Source organism: Falco rusticolus, chromosome 3 (genome assembly GCF_015220075.1).
Source record: "Falco rusticolus isolate bFalRus1 chromosome 3, bFalRus1.pri, whole genome shotgun sequence".
Lineage (NCBI taxonomy): Eukaryota > Metazoa > Chordata > Aves > Falconiformes > Falconidae > Falco > Falco rusticolus.
This window is the reverse complement of record NC_051189.1, coordinates 19468873-19491878: the sequence shown is the minus strand read 5'-3', so window position 1 is coordinate 19491878 and position 23006 is coordinate 19468873. Positions and strand designations below refer to the sequence as shown.

The 23006-nt window shown below is 43.0% G+C and overlaps 1 protein-coding gene and 1 long non-coding RNA gene across 6 annotated transcripts in view; one reads left to right on the top strand and one right to left on the bottom strand.

Moving 5' to 3' along the window:
- The window catches only part of LOC119144189, a 56071-nt gene that overhangs the window by 22253 nt on the left and 10812 nt on the right, over positions 1-23006 (bottom strand). For 4 of the 5 annotated variants that reach the window (XR_005102982.1, XR_005102985.1, XR_005102984.1 and 1 more), the window contains one exon: positions 5573-5651. The exons of the other annotated variant lie outside the window; for it this stretch is intronic. This is a non-coding gene — a long non-coding RNA (uncharacterized LOC119144189). The remainder of the gene's footprint in view (positions 1-5572; positions 5652-23006) is intronic. 5 annotated transcript variants of the gene reach the window in all.
- On the top strand, positions 503-21147 carry COLEC10 (collectin subfamily member 10). The gene is made up of 6 exons (XM_037379176.1): positions 503-941; positions 12285-12356; positions 13837-13908; positions 15879-15932; positions 17221-17316; positions 18783-21147. The coding sequence occupies exons 1-6, from the start codon at positions 794-796 to the stop codon at positions 19172-19174; spliced, it is 834 nt and encodes a 277-aa protein (XP_037235073.1). The 5' UTR covers positions 503-793; the 3' UTR covers positions 19175-21147.

The window sequence follows — 23006 nt, the reverse complement described above, 5'->3', positions numbered from 1 at the left end:
GGAAAGGTGATATGACAGGAGGTACTGCAGTCAGTCAAGCTCATCCTGCTCTGTGACTTCAATCCTGAAGTCTGTACCGTGTCTACCAACATAATCTGGGCTTGGAGCAATCATTGTGGAGCAATCTGTCAGCACAAAACCATCACTTGTGGGTTTCTGGCTTGAACACCCATTGATAACATCAACTTTCATTTGCTACTCTGGGGACAATGCATACATGGCACCCAAAAGGAGTGAAATAACATCAGTGACTTCCACCCACAGCAGCCTGGCAGTTTGTCTGTTGTCACTAATAGTCTCCTTGGAGGAAAGTTTTTGTGGAAAAGCCTCTCTACATGTTATATGGAGTCTGCATTACTCTTCCAGCACACAACCAAACACAAGTATCCTATAACTAATAAGTACTCACTTGGATGCAATACTGAGGTCTTTTGTCTCTTGAGTAAGCGAAAATCTGGGCATGAAGAGCCAGTGCAGAAAGGAAAAAAAAAAATATTACAAAAGAGATATTCCCATATATTGAAGAAATTTTCCATGCCAAAAGCAGCTAAACATCTCACAGATAAGAGATAAATTGGAATAAACAGCTGTCAGTGTTAAATAAATACCCTGGATAATGTGCAGGACAGAAATAACTACAGCATCATCAAACTCCTTTCTTCACTTTATTTAGCTGTTCTTGCATGTAGCTCCCAATCTTTGCACTGTTTCAGTTAGTGGAGCATTTATTTTTGAGTCAGCTGCATTTGTTAAGACTGTAACAACGAAAGGCATTTCCTGAGAAGCTGCAAGGATGAGCAGCAAGAAAGAACAACAGCTAAGGAAATACGGGATCCTACTAGTGCTTTTTATCTTCCAAGTTCAGATTTTGGGGTTTGATGTTGACAATCGACCTACAACAGATGTCTGCTCGACACACACAATTTTACCTGGACCAAAAGGTGAGGAGTATCAGGTTGCTAATGCTGAGACCAGTACCGATAAAGGCTGATTTTTAAAAATAGAGACATGGAGGGCTTGTGGCATGGGCTGGGGATGAAAGATGTGAATTATTGCAGACTGTACAAACATCTAGAAAAGCGGAACTGTGATGGGGGAAAGTGATGAAGCAAGACTTAAATTTGCTTTTCTTTAGTTTCAGCAACTATACGCTCATATATGTTAGACATGTCCTTTTGCATCTTTCTCCAGGCACATAAATCTCTTCTTGTATTCATCACACAAACAGTACAGCTAGCAGCCACAAATTGAGTGACTTTGTCTAAAAATAGGCACCTATTGTGAACTGTGAACAGTTCACTTTGCACCTACAGGTAGGGAGAGATATGCTATATTTAAAATGACTGAACTGTCATTATTTCCAAATGTTTACTTGTAAACACAGCTCTGCTGCATTCATCAGACCTGATCCAGCAGCTGTTGTTGAATTAAACAGGACCTTCGCTACAGATTTCAGCAAGAACTAGATCAGCTCTGGCATGTGCAGGTCTTTTATCTTCAAAACAATTTGCAAATATCTGAAACCAAATTTTCTGCATTAACTTACTTTTTGTGTAACACAACTAACGTTAATGGAACTGCCTGGAGGGTATCTTGGCCAAAAATTAGGTCCTTGATGCACAAACCTATCTTGCAGTGACGGACCTAAAATACATATTCCACACCATGGCTATTGCAGTTTGAACTATTGCTTTCTTTTTAGTAATTTATTGTAATTTTTCTATAGGCTACAGACCGAGAGAAAAAAATGCAACTGATTTAAATTTTAAGCAGAAAAAAGATTACCAAGTCAAAAGCACTGCTACAGATTCATTTGTTTTTATGATGGATTATTCAAATGCATGTTGCTTAAAGGACCATTTTTAATCAGCAAGTTAATTCCTTTATGATTACAATCCAAGCTTAAACTTTTGCTGCCACAGCATAAATGCAGAGAGATGTAATGATCCCCAAGGGAGCTAGTGGGAGTTTGTTTAGTTAGTATCTGAATAATGGCAGGCTGGAGAACAAAGTTTGACAGAATTGTGTTTAACAAGTCACAAGGCTAATGAGGTGGTCTGGTGACAACACAAGACTAGCTGAGACTCCAGCTGGTTTCTGTGGTCTAGCTTGTAGAGGGAGCATTTAAAGGTTAAGTATTATGGTTCTTTGCAAGTGTGATCCTGAGAAAGTCAGGATTTAGTCATTACCAGTCAGTCCTGCTGCCTCCTGGCTTACACCAACACACGAGAGGAGCCAAACAGTATATTGGCACGGTCCTCACTACTACTTTAAAATTAGATTACCATGCTCAAGGTCCACAATTGGTAAAAGGAGTATCAAGAAAATCACCTCCAAATTACTGGCTCACATCCATTGCAGGTCATCAAATACATTTTGCAGTCTATGGTGATACATTTCTATAGACTAATTTCAGTTCCTAGCAGCTGAGTTCATCCGGGACAGTTGTTTTGAATGCCAGTCAGATGGGCAATTAAAGACTTGAGCAGGCTGAGTTAACTACCCTGTTACTCCCCAGGCATCCCTTGCTTTCAAGGATGAGGCATGTTGACCTAATATGGCAGAAGAAAGTCTGCTCTGCTGCCAGTTTTCCTCTATCTATCTTATGTCTGTGGACTCAGAACACATGGTCCCCAGTTTACAATCACACCACAGCCACAGGCAATATTCTGCTGCTCAAACTTTAATATCAATAATGGACAAGCCTCTGACTTTTGTTACTGTAGTTTTATTTTCTGTGCTACATCTGTTGTGGCCCTTTGTCCACCATTCTCCCCAAAATGGCTTTTGATCTGCACAAGTTTCTATCCCTCATCGCCATCCACTCAGCATCTTCAGCTATGGTAGAGCACAGTGGTGCTCCCACAAGACAGAGGTGCTGAGCTTGCACAGTATGTTGGCCAGCTTCTTAGCACCATAGGTAACAGATTCCTGTTGTGGCAACTTCCTCCTTTCATATGAACATGGAAGTGTCTAATGGGCCAAAGGAACTAGAAGTGCAAGGAATTAAAAGGTATTCAATAGCTGTAAGACTTCCTACACCTCACCTATCCCAGTGCAAGGCACAAGTTGTCCTGTAGGCTAGATCTAATCCGTGGGCTACCAGTGGGATGGTTCCTGGTGCTGTATGGCAGCCATACTGCTGTTTCCATCACACAGTGCAATGGAGAGGAGAAAGCTGAGAGAGAAATGAGGTTGTCTGGAGAGGCTCAGAATTTATAAACTGCACTGTTTCTTGCACTGCTGGAGGTCGGATTTCTCCATTATGTAGGCATTCACAGTTGCTACAGAAGCAAACACTCAACTCTCTGCATGCTGCCCCTGAAACTCACCTGTTCAGAAAGGGTCATTACTGTTGCGGAGAACTGACCGCTTACTTGTACAAGCCACAGGTAATTTGTCCAAGTTAATTTGTGCAAGCCAAATTCTTTTCTCCTTCAAAAATATACTCTTTGTTATGCTCACACCTGAGATGTCACAAGAGAAGTATGATATGAGTGATGGGATGAAAAGAAAGGGTAATTCCAGGCTGCCTATCAGGAAAGTCTTCAAATCAGTTGTGACAGTCCCATCAATTGCCAAAAAAGCATGAGGCAAAACCAGAGGCCGTTCTGTATAACACAAAGAGATAGAAAATACTCTGGAAAGATGTAGTCTCCAAGGAACAGAAGGAATGCAGTAATGGTCCTGTTAGCCTTTTGCACTGTCTGTTGCAATGATAGAAGTCAGTGTGAATTAAACTGCTCGGCGTTAGATATGAATAGGAGTTGGAGTCTGACCTCTGGTGGTTCTGCATGATGCTAGCCAGGTGCCTTGCAATCCCCTGCATCTACCTGCTGTTTTTCTATCACTGGTGCAAGCAAATGAAAGCTGAAGTCTGTTTGTAAAGAATTATGCAAGTAAATTTTCTAAAGGGCACTCCAGAAAAAGGGAAAAAGTAGAACAAGAGAAAAGCAAAAGCTGGCACTCCTTTCTGAGCTTCCTTTTCTAGGTGATGCTCAGGTTTCTTCTCAGAAAGTGGGGATTATGTTAATGAATACAGCCCTAGTGCAATAGCTGTCTTGTTCTACCTTCCTGAAAAAGCTTTTGAGGTACACAGTAGTCTGGCTTCAATAGAAGTTAAAAATTGAAATGTGTGAGGAATTTTATAGGACCCTTATTGAAATACCCTAGGAAACAAAAAATTTAAAATTAAAAAAACACACATGTTTTGGACCAAAACAGATTTTCAGTATTCATAAGTAGTGACTCTTTGTGTTTGATCTGAGATGTTTAGGGACAACTTGGTCTTAGCTGGACTGCTATGGCACAGGACCTCTAAAAACTTACATTAGGTAATACTGATCCACAGCTGAGTAACTAAGGCAATAAGGGCCAAGTTCTGTACCCCACTGACTTCTTGGACCCGAAGAGAACCAGATCAAGCATAAAAATACCCAATTAATTTCTCAGAGCAGCCAAGTGCTTGGCATAGCAACATTAGTCATGTCCCTACCACTTACTTTCTACCCTTCCAAGCCTGGAAGCAGGCTGGTCTGTTGCTGCTGCAGAGAGAGGACCTGGGACTATGGGGAGGCAGCAGATAATGCAGTGAGAGCAAAAGCACAAGTTGTTGGTCCATGTCCTGGCAGTGGCAGGAACACCAGGTGCTGCTCCCCTGGGATTTGCCTTCGACTGGTGTTCTGGCTCTGTCCTTTCTTCTAGCCTGCTCTTGCCTGGAGACTGCAAGCTCTGTTTTGTCTAACCTGCAAAGGAAGCTTTAAGTGAGCTGTTGACATAGATGAGATGGGTCTGACCTGCTCTGCATAAATCAATAAGCAACAACATGAGGGCAGAAATACGCAGAGGGCACAAAACTTTGACTCATAAACTCCTATTAAAAGCATGAGCAGGATGAAAAGATGACTGTGGTGGGGGCTGGCTCTGCAGAAGCTGATTTCATGTGGATTCATGGAAGCTCAGTGCTTAAGAAGCCTGGCTCTAGATCTTGCTGTCACAGGTCTCAGCTTATTTCCTTTGAAATCCAGACACAGGAACTTCAAAGGTCTTGAATCAGATCCAGGTTGAGAAACTGGAATGAGATGAAATCTGAAGAATGCCGGGAGTTTCCCATAGCAATTTAGATGTAGAACGTTTCCTTATTATTATTTCTGACAAATGATGCTTATAAACTCTGTGACATTGGCTGGTGCCTCAAAATAGCATTTACTGTGGTCTCCAGTATAGCTGTCCATCTCTCAGCTTTAATTGTGCTTACGCAATTCCACTCCTGGAAAATCTCAAACTCTCTCAGAAACCAGATATGCTGTTATCCGCATTTCCTTCTGAAAATATAAAATGCCTTACCACATCCTATAAGCTGTTCAAACCTATAACTAAACTTCCCTCTTAGCGCCTCATGTTTGATCTGAAGAGCCCTTTAATTTCAACATAAAATTCTATTTTTCATGGCTTTTAGACTTCTTCATTTTAGCAAACATTAAGTTTCTGAAGTTTATCAGCCTGAACTACAAAGCATGTATGTGGGGACTTAAATACACAAATTCAAAGATACTGGGTCAGTACTTCTTACCAGTGTCAGTCTGATTCCTCACTGAAGCCACTGTATTCCACAGGTCTCTGAGATCATGTCAGAATGGCAGGGGAACAGGCTGGGAAAATTAAATCAGGCAGATCTAGTCAAAGGAGACTCAGGAATAATTTAAACTATTTCTGTGTTACTAAAAAGATAACGTATGTCCCAGTCATGCACAAAGGCCCACACTTTCGAACAGTACAAGTCAGCAGAGCTTCAGTGAGCCTAGTGAAGGCTTGGGTCTGGCTCACACAATGCAACAGGAGAAGAGGGTGTTTCTACCGAAGTCAATGGATGTTCGTAAGTGGAAAGCAGAAAAGTGAGCAGGGAATCCATTTATTTTTGAAGACCCTTTCTATTTCATCAGGGAAGGGTTCCTGTTGTCTAATTTGGAGCCGGGTGAAGACAGACATTCCAAGAACGGTGCAGTCTGTGGGAGCCCGAGCCCTGCATATTCCTGCAGGACACCTGGGACAGTGACTAGTTGCAGTTGCACACTACAGCTGCATTCATCTGTCAGGTGTACAGATGTACACACGTCATCAACACTTCTGCTAAAAAGGGAGGCCCAGCATCTTCTTCCCTCGCTCTGACCACGCGGTTCTACCTTCACCTTGTGCTGCCTCAGCTGTTTACTCATCAGACTTTTCCCTGAGCTGATTAGCTCACTCACTAAAAATGTGTATTCGCTTTATTGATATATTCCTCTGTTTAGTGAGCTGAATTCCTTCAACAGAGAGTCAGAAGAGTGCTCAACATCAGGCAGAGGGGAAGGAGGCACGCAGGCCAGTGCTGAGGGCCGAAGGGGGGAAGGACAGGGAAGAGGACATCATGTCAGAGAGGCAGAAAATGTCAAGAAACGCTGTCCTCCCTAGCCACGTATAGCTTGAAAGCAAGAATCCCCACTGCCACAGGAAATTTCCTAAGGATCTCAAAGACACTGAAAGTGAAATTAGAGGGAATCGTAAGGCTTTCCATTGATGTAGCTGTGACGCGCTTGTACACTGGAAAGACAAACTGGGCTGTATTTGCTTATTTCTTGGAGTCCGTGACTCCCTCTGGTGACAAAACCTCTCAACAGAGACTGCATGCGCAAATGCTGCAAAGGTTCCCCGTGCTCAGGGTCACTCAGTGTCTGTAGGCTGCAGAGCTAATTCTCCAGCTGTCTTCCAGGAGGGCAAGGGATTCGGTTGCTCCTGGAGGGTTCTCAAGGCTTCAGAATGGTGCACATCTCCTTATCCCTTTAGTTTAACACCCAGGACAGGCAGAAGTCACCTACACTCTTCACATGCTGTCTGTAGAGGTGGGGAGGGTCCCCACGCCAGTTCAGGTGGAACTATGAGCATGGAACATGGAGCTCAGCAGGACTGTCCCCTGCAAGATCAAGAAGGTAAAACTGCATAACAGATTCCATACAAAGCCTTTGTGGTGGGACATTGGCTAAGCCTAGGAATGCTAAATGCATCCAAGGCAAGCAGTGCAAAGCATCCATGTGCATACTGATCAAAATTCAACATCCTTCCCCCCTCTCACAGCAAGTAAGTCATGCCCCCAGGGCTTCTCAAGGACTTTTTGGCTGCTGGTGGCTTTTTTCAATTCTGAATATGCCCAGCATAAGTGATGTTTCTATTATTTGAAAGCTGGGTATGCCCTAGAGGGTGGAGGAAGGTATACCTGCAAAAGAGAGGCTGAGAGAGCATTAAGATTTCTGTAGTATTTTTGGTCAGGGGACAGGAACTGGAGCTGACATGAGGCCATGACTTGCCAGCACACCTGATGAAGCGCCTCAATAAAACCCTGTGTGGACCCTGGGGAGTCTCTCAGCAGACGTCCGAGTGAAGAACACGTGCATAAACCCAGCTAGAAGTCTTCTCCCAGCTTCAGCCTTTAGGCTACCTGCAGACATGCTCTCACTCTGATGCAGGGCTGTCTCTATAGATAAATGTGGACTACATAATCCCCAGGGATTACACCCTGCTTCTCTAAGAACCAGGGTCAGCCCTTGAACACAAGACTTGGAGAGTCACTAAATATATGTGAAAAATTTAACCTGAAAACTTCCTTAACTGGTGAATACAAACCGGATAAATTGCCTACAAAAGATTCATCAGGGAAAGCTAAGTCACTTGAAGGTCAGTAAATTCTTACTAATTATATCCTTACCAAATGTAACCTCTCAAAACTGTGTTATTTAGTGAAACTCCTAAAAAGGCAGAACCCCTTTCAACCACCTAAAAATCCTGCTGATTATTAGACCTTCAGCATTTTCCTGAGCTTGTTTATAGGAGAAGGAAGGAGTGGAGTTCCCTCTCAATTACAATTAGAATTTTCTAATGGCTGCGAAAGTCATTTACTGCTTATGGCTTCTGCTTTCTTTCTGTCTTGCACAGTCCCAAGCTGGAGAAGTCTAATCATTTATTGTTGCATGTGTTCATTTTAATAGTCTGGTATTTTAAATCTGTAACACAGAAGTGAATCAGCTTGAGGGAATACTAATAAGGTTGAGAAATGGTCTTGCTTCAGCTACTGGGTCCAAGTGCTTCACCCATGCTTCAAATGCCACTGCAGTGCATTATCTGACATCCTTGCAACCACAGTTTTAAGGTGACGATCTGCTAATTAGGTTAAAACTTAACCTGACACTGCCTCAAGTGTGAAGCAGCACAAAGGAGAGGTTAACATCTAGGTATAGACTACAAGCATATGAAGTCAGGGATCAGAAGGGGTTTTTCTGCAAGAAATCTCACGTTGCACAAAGCACAGTACTACAAAATTCAAAAACACATTACAGAGTACTGACAGGATTTAGATTTTTTTTTTTTTCTGGTACAGTACAAAAAAAGTGCCTGATACAGTGGGATTACCTGTCCACGTGAAGTCACACAGGAAAGGGAGCGATACTTCTAAATTAGAAATGAAGCCAGCTCAACCCCTGCCCAAAACAAAGTCGACCACCCCCTCACAAGCCCTCCACAAGCCCTCCTACCTGGTTGCAAATCATAGCGAGACCACACGGGGGGAGCATAACCCAAGGGTTCACGTGTCCTGCCCAAATTTGAGAGCACTGTAAGCAACACCTAAAGGAGCATTTATAATTCTACCACTGTATTAGCAAGCACTGGGCTTAATCCAGTCTTAAATTAACAATGAGATGGTACCACTAATTAATACTGTATTTCTACCCTTGCTTTGTAATGGCCTACCCATTCTCAGGTGCCGTATGGGGAGAAGGGCAGGATTTCCCGCCCTTACAGACACACAAATTATCATTCTTCCCATTTTCCTATGTAAAGAACCTACGGCAGAGTGTAGCCAAGATGAAACAGGTGGTAGGTCTTACTTCCCTCTCCCTTAGGCTTTTAGAGGGCTTGAGTAAAAACTGGGACTACATGACATATTAGCTATAAAAGTTGAGACACTCCCTAATCTCTCAACGCGTCCAGAACAAACTTTCCCACACCTTTTACCCCTCTCACCTGTCGGTGCTCAGTCTGATGGCCTATACAGGGCAACCCAGCTTCATCTCCAGCAGCCCCGTGTGTGAAAAGCTTGTTCTAAAGTCTCAGAAAAAAGCCACTTCAGTGGCTCGAAATGTTGAAAGTGAGATTGGAGGAAAACATCTTTGGCAAGTAATCACAGCTTCTCCACTTGCATATTGACTTTCTTTCCTGGGATCTATTTCTAAGATTAACTGCCTAAGCAATGCTTCTTGCAAAAAAAACCAAAAAAAAAACCCAACCAACCAAACAAAAAAAGCATCTTTCCCACACAGAGATTTTCCTTCTGCAGCAAACAGTTTCTCTAGAGCCTTTAACCCAACAGAGCAGTCTGCAAGCCACAAAGAATGGAACCAGCTGGTTTGAGAGGTGACGAGGACTGCCAGGGTTACAAGCCCTGGTTTGGAAGGTCAGTAGGAATCTGGTTTGCTCTCCTGTGTGACGCAGGCCAGAGAAACTCCCTCAGCGTTTCTACACCAGACACAGAGTTACAGCGTATCTTACACAAAGGAATTTATTGCATGAGACAAGGTTGGACATGAAAAGCCTCCTACGTCCCCCTCCCCTGCCAGAGAGTGCAGTCCAATTGTTAAATATCCCCATGTTGCATTTCTTAGTCAGGACCCATCCAGCTTTTCCAGCCTTTGAATCACACCCTTCTTCCTTTCTGTTATCACAAATTTCCGCCCTGTACAGGTCTGCAGACTGTGATCAGATCAGCTCTTAACCTTCTGCTGGAATTTCATTTCTCAAGCCCTTTGTCAGACTCTGGGAATCTTTTCTGAATTTCTGAACTACTGAGAAATTACTTTTGCACTTTTCTCAAGGGTTTCATAGATGGGTTTGGAAAGGACAATTTCTTGGTTTACCAGTTGTAAATGTTGTTAGCACTAAGGTCAACAGCAAAATTAAACTGCACGTTCCCTGGCTCTGCTGTTTGATGATCTGTAGACAAGAACCCAGTACAAGCAGGCATCCTTCCACCAGCTCCAGGCTCAGCCCTGCAGCTTCAGCTGCATATCTAAGGAGCTTGGCATTTGGAAATATATAGTGATTTTTCCAGTATTTTAAGAACCAGTGAAAATAGAGATGTTTAAAATTTGTATTGCTGACTGCTTATAGCCTTTTCTCTTCCTACTTTGTCCTGTAGCAGACGGTGTTAAAAACAAACAGGGTGCCTGATGGAGCCAGCATACACACCGTGTCATGCTTCCTCCCGGTCCATCCCTCTAGCAAATGCCTCCTCCCCCAACAGTTCAGCCCTTTATTTTCCTCAGTTTGCAACACTGGCCACTCTGCCGAGAGGGCATCCTGACTAACGGGGCCACTCTGCCTTCCACCACAGAGTCCCAACACTGAAGTTTTTTTCAGGGTACAGGCACAGACTCAGCCCAGTCCATGTAACTGACATGGAAAGGAGCCGAACAGCTAATACTTCATTTTATATGCTGCAATTCATACACATCATTTCTCATCTGTCATCACCCCACAGAAGAGCCCACAATTGATGCACATCACTTCTCATCTGTCATCACCCCACAGAAGAGCCCACAATACGCTACAGCCCTGTGGCTACAGCAGTAGGAGAAGGTACATCAGGAATCAGTGGGCAGTATTTTTCTGAAAATAAGAATGAGACTCAATGAAACTATCAGTCTTCAAGCAACCATGGGAAGCTATTTTCTTCACCAGCACATAATCAAATCATTGACCTCTTTGCCACAGGATATTTATTCAAGGGGCCAAAAATATAAATGGGTTTAAAAGGCACAAGACTCATCTGTGCAGGGAAGAATCACTAGTGGCTGTTCATGAGTGGTCTAGATGCAGTGCTTGGCTCAGGCAAGCCCTTCAGGCCCTTAAACCACTGCATGGGTCATAGTCACCTTCAGCACACCCAGTTCCCTGAACACCTTCTGCCCAGGCTGGAGGCACCATCCTCAGGGAGACAGGTTACTGGTCTTGTCACATAACGTTCAGGCCTCACTTCTCTTTTGCTGACATCCAGGCAGTCTTCCCTCCCTTGGGCCTCCGATACGCTGAACTGCATGCAGCCTTTTCTCCCCTTCTGGGCTGCAGGCACAGACACAACTGGCTGCCACTCACACGTGAGAACCTGGCTTGGCCAAGTGACCGTGGCACTGCTTCCCACTGCACCGCAAGGTTTATTGCAGGCAAGGGCAGGGAATGGGGGGAGAGGGAGCAGGGGACAGAGAGCCCGTGGAAGGCTGCTTGTATTCAGTGATGGTCACTTGGTGCAGAGGGGTGCAAAGGTGGTTGTCCCCCACCCTCAGTATTTGTCTGAAAAAAAAATGAGGAAAGATGTTCTTGGGATTTGACTAAAAATGAAGAAGTACAAGGTAAGAAAATCAACTCCAGTTATGCCTCCAATTTCCTGCAATAATGTGAAGCAAAATTGTATGCTACCAAAGGAAGGAGATAACATTTCTTTCCTACTAATTGCTGTCTTGCTCCTTTGGACTGTAAGTTGTTCAGCAAGACTGTCTCTTACAACAGTAACTATATAGTGCTGTACAGGAACCTGTGATACAGGGTCTTGATCTCATCTGGAGAAATCTCTGTACTACTGTAATAAATGCAATGATTTTACCTCTTACAGATACTCTGTATCTCATTTTCAAAATAAAGCATTGGAGTAATTGCAAAACACGCTGGTTATATCAACATATAAATGTCACTTGTCAAAAACTAAAGGCAAGACTTCTGCCATACTAAGGCCTATGTTAAGAACTATTTCAACATATTTACATTCCTGCATTCCAAAAGCATCTGCATACCTTGAACACAGAGTCACCACGAAGAGAGTTACCAGAAACAATTAATAAATTCCTATTGGTTGCCCTGGCAGTTCGTCTTTGTGCGAACAGGTTTTCCAACAGAGAAAGACTGGCTTATTTATCTGCTTTATAGCTAATATGTCTTAAAAGGTGGGACTAGAAATTTGTGTTGTACAATTCTCATATTGGAATAGCCACTCCAAAAGGAAAGGTTTTAGCTTTCCCTAATGACAGTCAGATTCATCAGCTCTTCTCTGGAAATTTATCCTATGGTTACTGTGCCATCAACGTGAAATACAAAGAAATTATTAGGGAAAAAAAAAAAAATGTTAAATTTACTTTAAGGATGGATAGTTGCACTTACTGCACTGAGAGAAACATACCATGATGCTTTATTCTTCTTTTTTTTGGAAGGTGATGAAGGTGAAAAAGGAGATAGAGGAGAAGTGGGTAAACAAGGCAAGGTTGGACCAAAAGGACCAAAAGGTATTTATAACCATTTGTTGGCTGCTGCTAGTATATGAATGCCTTTATACACAACTGTACTGGTGCACAGGATCAGTTTAATGCTTTTCATTCCTGTTGCACCAGTGGATTTCACAATCTTGTCAAACATTAATCAGTAAACCTAACAATACTTGGAGAGCTTGGTGCAATTCCTACTGATATGGTAATACAGCTATATATGGCAATAAATTCAAAGAGTCATGTAATAAACCAGTACATGCACTGCTGCTCTCTCAAGTGGCTGTCATGAGTGTGACCCAGAATGCCCAGATCGTATGTATAATCATTATCCAAATCATATGTATAATCAGCAAGATTACTGTTCTCTTACTGAAATGATCCTTTAGTTGAAACTGAATTTTGAGGGTTATTTCCTAGTAATAGATCAGGATGCTCAATAAAATTCAGTCTCAGTTGTCCTTGTTTTGCAGAAAAGCAAACAGAGGCATATACTCTGACACAAGGTTTCTCTGATCAAACAGCATCTAAGCTGAGAACAAGGAGTTGTAGATGTCTTGGGACTCAGCTCTATTAAACCTATCCCCTGTCCATAGTGTGAGCTGGGCAGAGCATTCGGAAGCACTAGATGTGATGGTGTCAGCCTTGTTTGCATACTCTAATTCAAAAGCTTGATTTATCATTAGAATTTAATGATCATGCATATCCATGGTCTTTCTTCCCTGATAGTGGTTTCAGGCTAATCAGAAAAGTTTTTTATAGTTTTATAGAAACTTTAAAATCGCCCTGTTATTATTGTTATAATAATTAAAAAAATATCCATTTTTAAATACATTCCTATGATTTTGCTTCTTACCTTAAAAAGAAGATCAGGTAAGATACAAGGAAATGGGGTAACCAACCATTTATGAATCATCTTAGTGATTTTAAATTCAGTGTGGAAACTAAGATTCCCTAAATTGGGCTGTCATCATTAGCCAACTATTTTAGAACTTAAACTTTGGTGCTCTGAGGACTGGGAAAGCACATACAGCAAAACAAGTAGCTCCCTGTTTGCAGTCCTGCTTTGAGAATGATTTCCAGCAAAGCTGTGAGGACTTTACCTCAAGTCAAAAAGGAAAGGCTTTTGTCTGGGGTGGAGAAAAAAACACCCAAATAAAACCTGCTGTTGGCCTGGTTTGGCTGTGAAGTAAAATCAGTATTTGAATACTCACTAACAGTTTTAGTTTGCATTTTCTGTAAGAAAACATGACGGTTTGGGGCATTTGAACAGGCAGCTCAGTTATGAAGGTGCCTTGCAATGTCCTACTGTTGTATCCTACAGTAGCAGAGACCTGCGCTGTCCTCCAAACGCCCTCGGGGCTCCACTCATTTCAACTTTGCCACACATGCAGACTGGCCACGCTCAGGAAAAATAGCAGCAGTAGAGACCTAAATAGTGCCTTGGGAAAGAAATGACAGAAAGCATCCATACTCTTTTCCTCTTTATTTCTTCTCTTAGGAAACAAAGGACCTGTGGGGGATGTTGGTGACCAGGGAATGCTTGGAAAAATTGGTCCAATTGGTGGAAAGGGTAAGCTCTGGTCTGGGAATTTTCTTGTTTTTTCCCTCAAAGTAAATATGTATTTTGTGAGAGTTCCAGGTATGGAGTAATACCAAATAACAGCTGTGACCAGTGCTCTCCAAATACAGTTATGCCTAAAGATTGGTGACGAGAGCTGAGATATTCTTGTTTTATTTCCCACATGCAATATATCCGACTTACTTGGCTAAAATAATTTGCTTTATGAGTTAAGAAGTCAATCCTCTTTAATGGTAAAAGAGGAAGGAAGAAATCTCACCCTTGTGGAGTAAATCCTCTGAATGATCTAAAAGGGCAAGCCCAATTCAAGTCTCTGCTTTGGATGCTGAAGGCCTAAGTCAATATTCTGCTGCTGCTCAGGATGCTACACCTTGTCTCCTGCCCTGCTGTGCGACACGTGAGCAAGTAATGCACAGGACAGCTTAGTAAGGAAAGGATTTTAGGAGTTATAAGAAAGCATTCAACATAACCAGGGATGACAACTACTTGCAAATCAAGGTAGACCCCAAGACTACCTGGACAATAATTTAATGAAATTATGCTCCAGTTGTCTGAGAAGAAGCTCAGGCATTCCTTACCAGTATTCCTAAAGAGTTGCTTAAGAAGAAATACTACTTCTGCCAGAAGGAGACCTGTCTTGAAAGCTGAGCAGGGACTCCACCATCCCCAGGGGAACTCTGTGGTCTCTAACCAGCACATCAATCCAGGTATGAGGGTGAGCAGGTGGAACAATCTGGGGAGCTTCTCAAGCCAATGTTTTTAATAAACCTTTGATGGCCTTTAGCCAGCCTCCGTGTCAGAGAAGAACAAAAGAATTTGGCCTGAGGGACTAATTTTCAGAAGTACCTAGACAAATGAAAACACAGATAGCTATCTCCTAAGATGTCTTCAGTCTCCAAAGGAGACTAGAATTTAAGAATCCCACAAATTTGTTATCTTTACCTGTAAGTAAACCAATGCCCTGAGCCTTCAAATCAAGCTCTCTTTCAACCTGAACGTATACTTTATTGTCTCCTAGTTTTCCTCATTTTCTTTCTTTTTTTCTGCAGAAGCAAAAGTCACTAAGTCACTGCTTAAACCTACCATTAAAATTTAAGTTCTTAATGAAGCAGCCCTGAAATTTCAGCTTGTAAGTGTGCAGTGTCAAGCAATGCCAATTAAAATGTCTTTTAAAACCCACAACCATATAAAGGAAAAAGCACATCAAAAAATAGCCATCAACAAGGCAGAGCAAACATTAGTATTTTTGACCTCTGAAGGTTTTAATTCATAAAAGAACAGCTGACATGAATTTCAGAAAAAGTCCAGCTGTTCCTGACCCAAATTACAGCTGAGATTTTTTAAAAAGCTAGTCACCTCCACTTATCTAGTAGCACAGCTTGGAGCAGTATTTCTACCATTTTTACGATTTACAGAAGAGGAAAGCAGTTGGATGAAAATAAATCGCATTTCCATGAACTATATCTGAAATTAAATGCTGCTCCTTACTGACCTTATTTTGTGCAGGTGCTAAGTGCTGCCCACACGCACAATCTGTTGCACACATGAATTCAGTGGCTTAGTGCACATCACCCTCATGTGTTGCCTCAGCCCATCACGGAGCTACTGAACGCAGGGAAGGGCTCTGTCCTGCAAGGCAATGAGAGAACCCAGGTCTCACCTTTCAGATTTCTTGAGTGCTTTCGGCCTCTCTGGATCATTTTGCAGTTTATATTTAAAGTAAGTGGTACCAGGAACCAGCAGCACGCAAGATGCCTGTGTTATCAGCGAGTTAGCTATTAAAGGGTTCTCCTTATTTCCGTACAACAGAATTAATCACGGTTTGTTTGACTTGGCACATCTACCAGTACAGTACATGAGGGAAGCACACCGTTAATATATTATTAAACAGGTTTTTCAAATAAGCTCCCCTGACATGTGCACTGTCTGAGATCTGAGAATATATTTTCCTCTTTATTCAGGTGACAAAGGAGCCAAAGGCTTATCGGGGGTTTCTGGAAAAAAGGGAAGAGCAGGTATGCTATGTATCTTTCTCTGCAGAATGCTCAAGTCTGCTGGGTCTTTGATTTCAGGATTGGCTTGTCTTGAGTTTCAGCAGATTTTGAGGCCAATGGAAAAATTTAAGAATAGATGAAATGAACAGGAAGAGACTGAAAAAGTTTTGTTCAGCAAAATGAAGGCTTGGGTAGGGATATGACTGATGCCTATGAATATGCCAACATGCACAAAATATGGAGAAGAGTCACCTAAACTAATAGCAATGTTTAATACCATAAAAACTAACACATACACAGGCCAGCAGTACATTTACACTAGAAACTAGAAAAAAGTGTCTGAATACCAAAGGCATGAAGTCCTTTATGAGTTTCCTAATAGGAGCATGGGGACGAAAAAATAAGTGATTTTAGATAAAGCATAATCTATTGTCAAAGGAATGCAATGCATTTTCTTACAGGAGGAGAATTTGGACCTGATGATCCAGAAAGTTCTTCTCAGTCCTAATAACCTTGAATGTTTTCCCACCTTGAAAATACAGCTGTGTTCATTTTTAAGAGATTTCATATGCAATGCCCATTTGGTTCTTAATGGGAAATCATTCACAACTTATTTTCTTCCTGAGGATAACAGAGGAACAAACAAAACCTATACCAAGCCAAATTTCAGTTTACCAACAAATATATAACTGAGACTTCAGTACTTGAAAGTTATTGATTATTTGAATTGGTATTGACTGTTACCGCTGTACCACAGCTGAGTGCAGCAATTCACTAACATAGCCTTTCTACCAAAGTTTTGCCAATCCCACCTCTATGCATACTCACAAAACTCCTTCACCGAGAAAGCAGCAGTTCCCCATTTCATGGATGCTGTTGTTTCTATTAGAAGGCCAGGGAACCTGTGCTGTTTACAGATACAAAGGTATCCCTTCGGCATTCAGATGTAACACTGTAGTGATCACCATGACAAGTCACACCTCTGCAGCTAGATGGAATCAATAATGATGAAAGGGTCAGAGGATGTGCAAATCCCATACTGATATGGGTGGAAAGAAGATAGCTAACACTTCTATCCATGTTTTTAAAAGCAGGGATTCTTAAGCCAATTAGCAAGGGAGTGTACAGAGCCGAAATATTAAGGGGGTTAAATGAACAGAAGTATGGCCAGCGGGGCGGGGTGAGACTGGCTCTCCGCAAATGGAGTGGAGGTCTTCAGAAGGTTTGGAAGTGAGCTACAGATGACTCTCCAAGCACAAGCACAAATGCTTCTAAACAGATAAGTCCTCTATCCCTTGTATTGCACCAGGCACGGTCTGTGACTGTGGAAGATACCGCAGAGTTGTTGGACAACTGAATATCAATGTTGCTCGTCTTAACACGTCCATCAAGTTTGTGAAGAACGGTAAGGATCCTTATATATTTGATGTGATTTATTTGGTTCCTATAACATTTATCATTGCTATTCTTCTACCATTGCTGCTCTATGGCCACATCCACAGGTGACCCAAAGAGAGGGTCCCACTGTGTGAGGCACTCTGAATTATTATTATACCTGTAAGGATATCAGCAGCAGATGACTAAAAGCAAAACCAATACAGAAATTACCAACAGCACAACAGAAAGAATCATGAAAAGCACAAGGCATGGCTCACTAACTGCCTCTGCACCATCAGCCTGCTCAGGCTCAACAGCCACTCAGGCAGTGAAACAGAGAGGTTTGTGCCAATCTGCTCCAGACAGGCAGGAAAAGCAAGAGTAACCTCTTGATGTTTCTGCTGCACAGGAAGGCTGCAGACACAGTACTCCTAGTGCTCCCCTCAGTGCAAGCATCATTTTGCTGTAACAAGGGACCGACACTCAAAGATGTGGGTTATAAGAAGCCACATTTGCAGGCAGCACTGTCAGGCAGACCATGTAAACTGCCCCCACTTGAAAGGAAGGAAGTATATTTCCTGGCATAGCAGAGATTTTGAGAAGGCTTCACCCCTGCTTCTAAGACTAGGTCTGCATCAGTAAATAAAACATGTTTGAGACTTTTCTCTGGCACTGTGGGCAACCAGCACAGAACAGCCCGCATCTGTGTTACAAATCCTACAAAACTGAATGCCATAGCACCAGGAGCGTCCCTTTACTAACTCCTAAACTATTCCTGAGGTAACTCCTGAATTGTTTGGGAGAGTGTTAATCGCTCCAGGCCAAAGCTCTGCTCAGGACCATCAGCAATCCATCAGCAGGGACAATCAACTTCCAGCTGTCCAGGCTGCTCCCGGGTGCTGCTTGATTCGCTGGGATATACACTGGTTCAGAAGTTTGCCTTTTAAACCTGCTGAGCAGCCACAGTTTTCTTCCTAGTCAATGCCACTTAATGGCTATAGCTGCTCTGAATATCAGAGCTGTATTTAAAATGTCTTATTTTAGCAGTCACATTAACTTTCCTCTATATGGAAAAGGCCTGAAAAATGATCTTTATCCTGCATTTCTATCCCAGGGCACTCTTTCACAATTTGTATTCAAAAACATGCAATGTAGGTGATCCAGAGTTAGACATTGCTATTTGACCATTCAGCATGCCTTGATTTGATTAGTACTAGATATCCATGAAGTAAAATTTAAGTGTCACAGTAGACACACGCCAATCAAGACTGAATAGTTCTTGTCCGAACGTGTGCAAGGTGCCTTTCAGTCCCATTCCTATCATCAGTTCCTGATCATGTCCTCATCGTTCATCACAAATTCGAAGGTGGGAATACTTTTCCTCTCTCTCTTTAATTAGTTAGAATGTAGAAATCATCTCATTGTTATATTGGAACAGAAGCACTTTCAATAACCGTTGACATGCCGTTAAGCAAATTTTTTTCCCCTTTAAAGTTATAGCAGGTATCAGGGAGACAGACGAAAAATTCTATTACATCGTGAAAGAAGAGAAGAATTACAGAGAAGCCTTGATCCACTGCAGGGACAGAGGAGGAACACTGGCCATGCCTAAAGATGAGGCAACCAATGCCCTGATCGCTGACTACATTTCCAACAGTGGCCTCTTCCGAGCCTTCATTGGGCTGAACGACATGGAAAAAGAAGGACAGTTTGTGTACGCAGACAACAGCCCGCTGCAGAACTACAGTAACTGGAAGGAAGGGGAGCCTCACGACCCAGCTGGCCGCGAGGACTGTGTGGAAATGCTCAGCACAGGAGAGTGGAATGACTCTGAGTGCCAAGTCACCATCTACTTCGTCTGTGAATTCCTCAAGAAGAGGAAATAAAAATGCCGCAGAATATGCGTGGCACCTGCTGTACATACAATAACCCTCCTCATTCATCCACTGTAGGGAGAGCAGACAACCAGGGACAGGGCTCAATCCAGCCTTCACTTCACTGGGTTAAGCAAGAGTAACTACTGTCAAGATGACAGTGACCATAAAGTCAGCACAGGTCTGCAGAAGGCATCCAGCTGGTTGGGAATTTTTAATTTCTATGTGGAATTTAAGGTGGGCATTTCTATGTGTAATTTAGGGACAAATTTAGAGCATGCAGAGGTGAATATGATTTCATTAATGCCAGAAATAGTAACCACTGGTGTATTAAGTTACTGATGTGCTTTGCAAAATTCACAGATGGGAAGAGTGTGATCTTTACTCATCTCTGACCTGCACAGAAGTCCCAGTATTTCCTTGGTGACTTCAGAACTGGGAGAACAGATTTGCAGTTTCTCTTAAAAATATCCTTCTTTTGCTAGAATCATATAGTAATTTAAGTTGGAAGGAGTCTCTGGAGGTCATCTGGTTGAATTGCCCATGCAAAGCAGGGCCAACTGCAAATTTTTATTAGAATTTTTTATACTCTTCTTAATTTGACTGTGCAATTATGTTGCCCGACATGCAGGGGAGGACTTGCTTATCTCTGCTTCCAACTGTCATCCATCAGGCTGATCTGAGGTGTGAGGAATTAACTTAGCAATCTGCATGCAAGCCTGCACAACTTGTAGGCAACCCAAGAAGAGATGGAACAGTTCTAGTCTCCGATGGCCCCCAAAATCTGTGAAAAACGTAGAAAACTCTAGCCCAAAGAGAACGATGGAAAGGAAGCAACACCACTGCTGTAGGCTGTAAACAGGCACACATAGTATCAGCTATACCAACGTGCATTGCCGGTTTAACAAGTGATTCTAGGAACATGTTATCCCCCTAACTCAGTAGCCAGTTCAACCACACCTGAATCTGGGGGATATTTAGGGGGATAAAGGCTGTTCTATAGCTTCTTCCTATGTTGCAAAGGTGTGGGAGAGCAACTTAGTCATGCACTTTAGTGGGACTCTCCACAAATGATGAGCAGTAAGTGTGAAGGCGTTGCTGTCAGTGCCTGGCTACTCATATCTCCATGTCAGTATGCCCATAATGGATCATATTTTCCTATCTTTGATAATACTGAAGAGGCTCTTTCTTCAAACACAGCAACCATTTTGCCTTCAGAAGCGAGCCTGTTCTTAGTCATGGTTCACCTTTCCTCACAGCAGAGGGTTACACAGTCAAGGGAAACCCCAGGGCCCCTGCAATGAAGGTCTATAGATTTTGTTTCCTACGTGACACTAAAAATGAAGGAATGATATCTGGAGGCTAAGGAGAATGCTAGACACTAGGCACAGTGCAGCGATTTAGCCTGCAGATCACTCTGAGCACCAGTTGCACGTAGTCTTCATCTGGGTATACAGAGAGGTGGCCATGCCACCAGCTCGTAATGCAGAGGGTCAGCTCCAAGCCTCCCTTCTACTGCTGTGTACAACACTGCAAAGGGAACTACACATCCGTCATACTTCCTCAGCCTCACCCTCAACAAGAAAATCCTCCAAACCATTTAGCTGGTTGTTAGTTTGACTCCAAGCTAATCTCTGAGCAATGACCAGTGCAGGAGCACCCCAGGACACTCTTGTGACTCAGAACCACTCTTGTAATCCAGTTTCTCTGCCATTTGTTCCTCCAGAAAACCACCTGTTGCTACCAGCAGATTACCTGTGTAGTTACACTCCTTCCTGGAAACTGTTCAGACCCGTGAATGAAGGGGTGGGACCACATTTCTTTTCATTGCTCCCCTGCTATGCTATGAGAGTATTTGGGCAAACAGGTTCACTTAGCACAAATAACTCATCCTGAATTGTTCCCTTCCTGGGAATTGATACTCCCCAAAACTAAGCAGAGTTACACTTTTTAGGATCTATAGTAATAAACTCAATTAAGCTAAACACTTTGGGTTTAGAATCATTAATGGGTTATGATAAAGAATTAATGACTAATTCAAGGCAAGGTTTCTTGAGCAAAAGTAATGCCTTTTAGAAGTTCAAGCCCAGGGCTGCTAGCCTCACTCACAGCAGGTCAAGTCCTTACTAGTCATGCAGAAGTGGCATAGTAACTTCCCTGTGGGTAGGCACAATCACACTGATACATTCTCCACACCTCATCTTTACTTCTAACCCAAAAAGTCACCAAAACATGCTTGCCAGACTGGGGGTTCAAACTTGGGAAACCTTCTGGCCATGCTGAGACCACTGGCTAACAAAATCCAGAGATGTCTTTAAAGCTATAGCCATCACGAACAGGCCATTTTCCTGTTCTTTAGGAGGAATCCAGAGCTGAGAGAAGGTGAAAGAGGAGCAATACATTGCTGCAGGATCAAGCTCTGCCTGAGATTGGATCAGGTTCTCTCCTTCATGTACAAAATAAGGGAATACCTATCTAAACTGAAACTCTGATACTTTTAGGAGACTGTGAGTTATAAGTAATCCTGGAGTATCCTCCATGTATGGGAAAGAGTGACTGTGGCAGCCTCTGGCTGTATGGCTGAGGGAAGCAAGCAAGGAACTTGTGCTGGGTTTCTGCAATAGAAAGGCCAGAACTGCCCAGTTCCTCCATCCTCCTCCTCTCCTACCACACCAGCTTTGTCCTTTTTAAAATAGAAAAAAATTCAATAAAACTAACCCTCATACCCACTACGTATTCACATAACATTGGGCAAGGCTATACCAGTTGAAGCAAGTAGACCTGGCGTGGCTGTTCCTTTGCTAACTACAGAAGGGGGACAGCAGGGCAGAGGAGCACAGCACAGATGTTCAAGCTAGCCAGGCTGAAGTGTGATCAGCTGCTTGTGCAACCCGTTCCTGCAGCACTGGGTCCCAGTTAATAACTTTTGCCAAGAAGCCTAACTCATAGGCCAAGCCAAACAATAAAAGGCTGTCCCACACAGGAAACCTGGCAGGTAGGTCCACACAGCCCTGCACTGCGCCATGCGGACGCAGGCTTGAGCCTGCACTAACTCAAATATTATAGCTGTATTTTGCAGAAAAAAAAATAATGCTTGTTATAATTAAGAATGTGGACTATATCACAGGTTTCGCTGCTAGCCAATGGAAATTCAGTGTGGTGGGTAAAGTACCTTAGGTTTCTACGTGAAGTGGATGGAGCCAGGAGCACAGGAAATGGTGCCTGACTATTCAGGATTTATGGTCTGTTAGAGCTTGACACCTAAATCATTTTACCCAATCCCAATATTATTTTTCCCCACGTTTTTCTTTTCATTATTCACAGGCTGAACCTTTCATGTTTTAATTTATGCCTGCTGTTTCTTGTCCTCCCAGCAATTACCACTGTGAAGAACCTGGCTTTCTCTTCTTCAAGACTCCCTCGTAGGTCCTGGCAGGCAGCTATCAGGTCCACCTAAAGCCACCTCCTCTCCAGGCTGAACAAATCCAGTCCTTTAGCTCCTTCTCACATGGCTCCAACTCCACCCATCTCAGAGGCCCTTAGCTGAGCACGGCTCCAAATTTTCAACACCTTTCCTGTACTGGGCGGGGAGGGGGGCTCAAAAGGACACGGTGTCTAGATGTAGTCTAACAAGTGCTGAGCAGGAGCACAATCCCTTTCCTCAAGCTCCTGGCTGTGCTCCCACTAATGCAGTGAGGATGCTGTTGCCAGGGCACACTCCTGATGCATGGGCAGTGTGCTGTCTGACAGGACTCTCCAGAACCTCCTCAGTAAAGCCAGTCAGCCCCAGCATGTACTGGTGCAAGGATTCGGCATTCCTGGATGAGAGAAACTTTGCATTTGT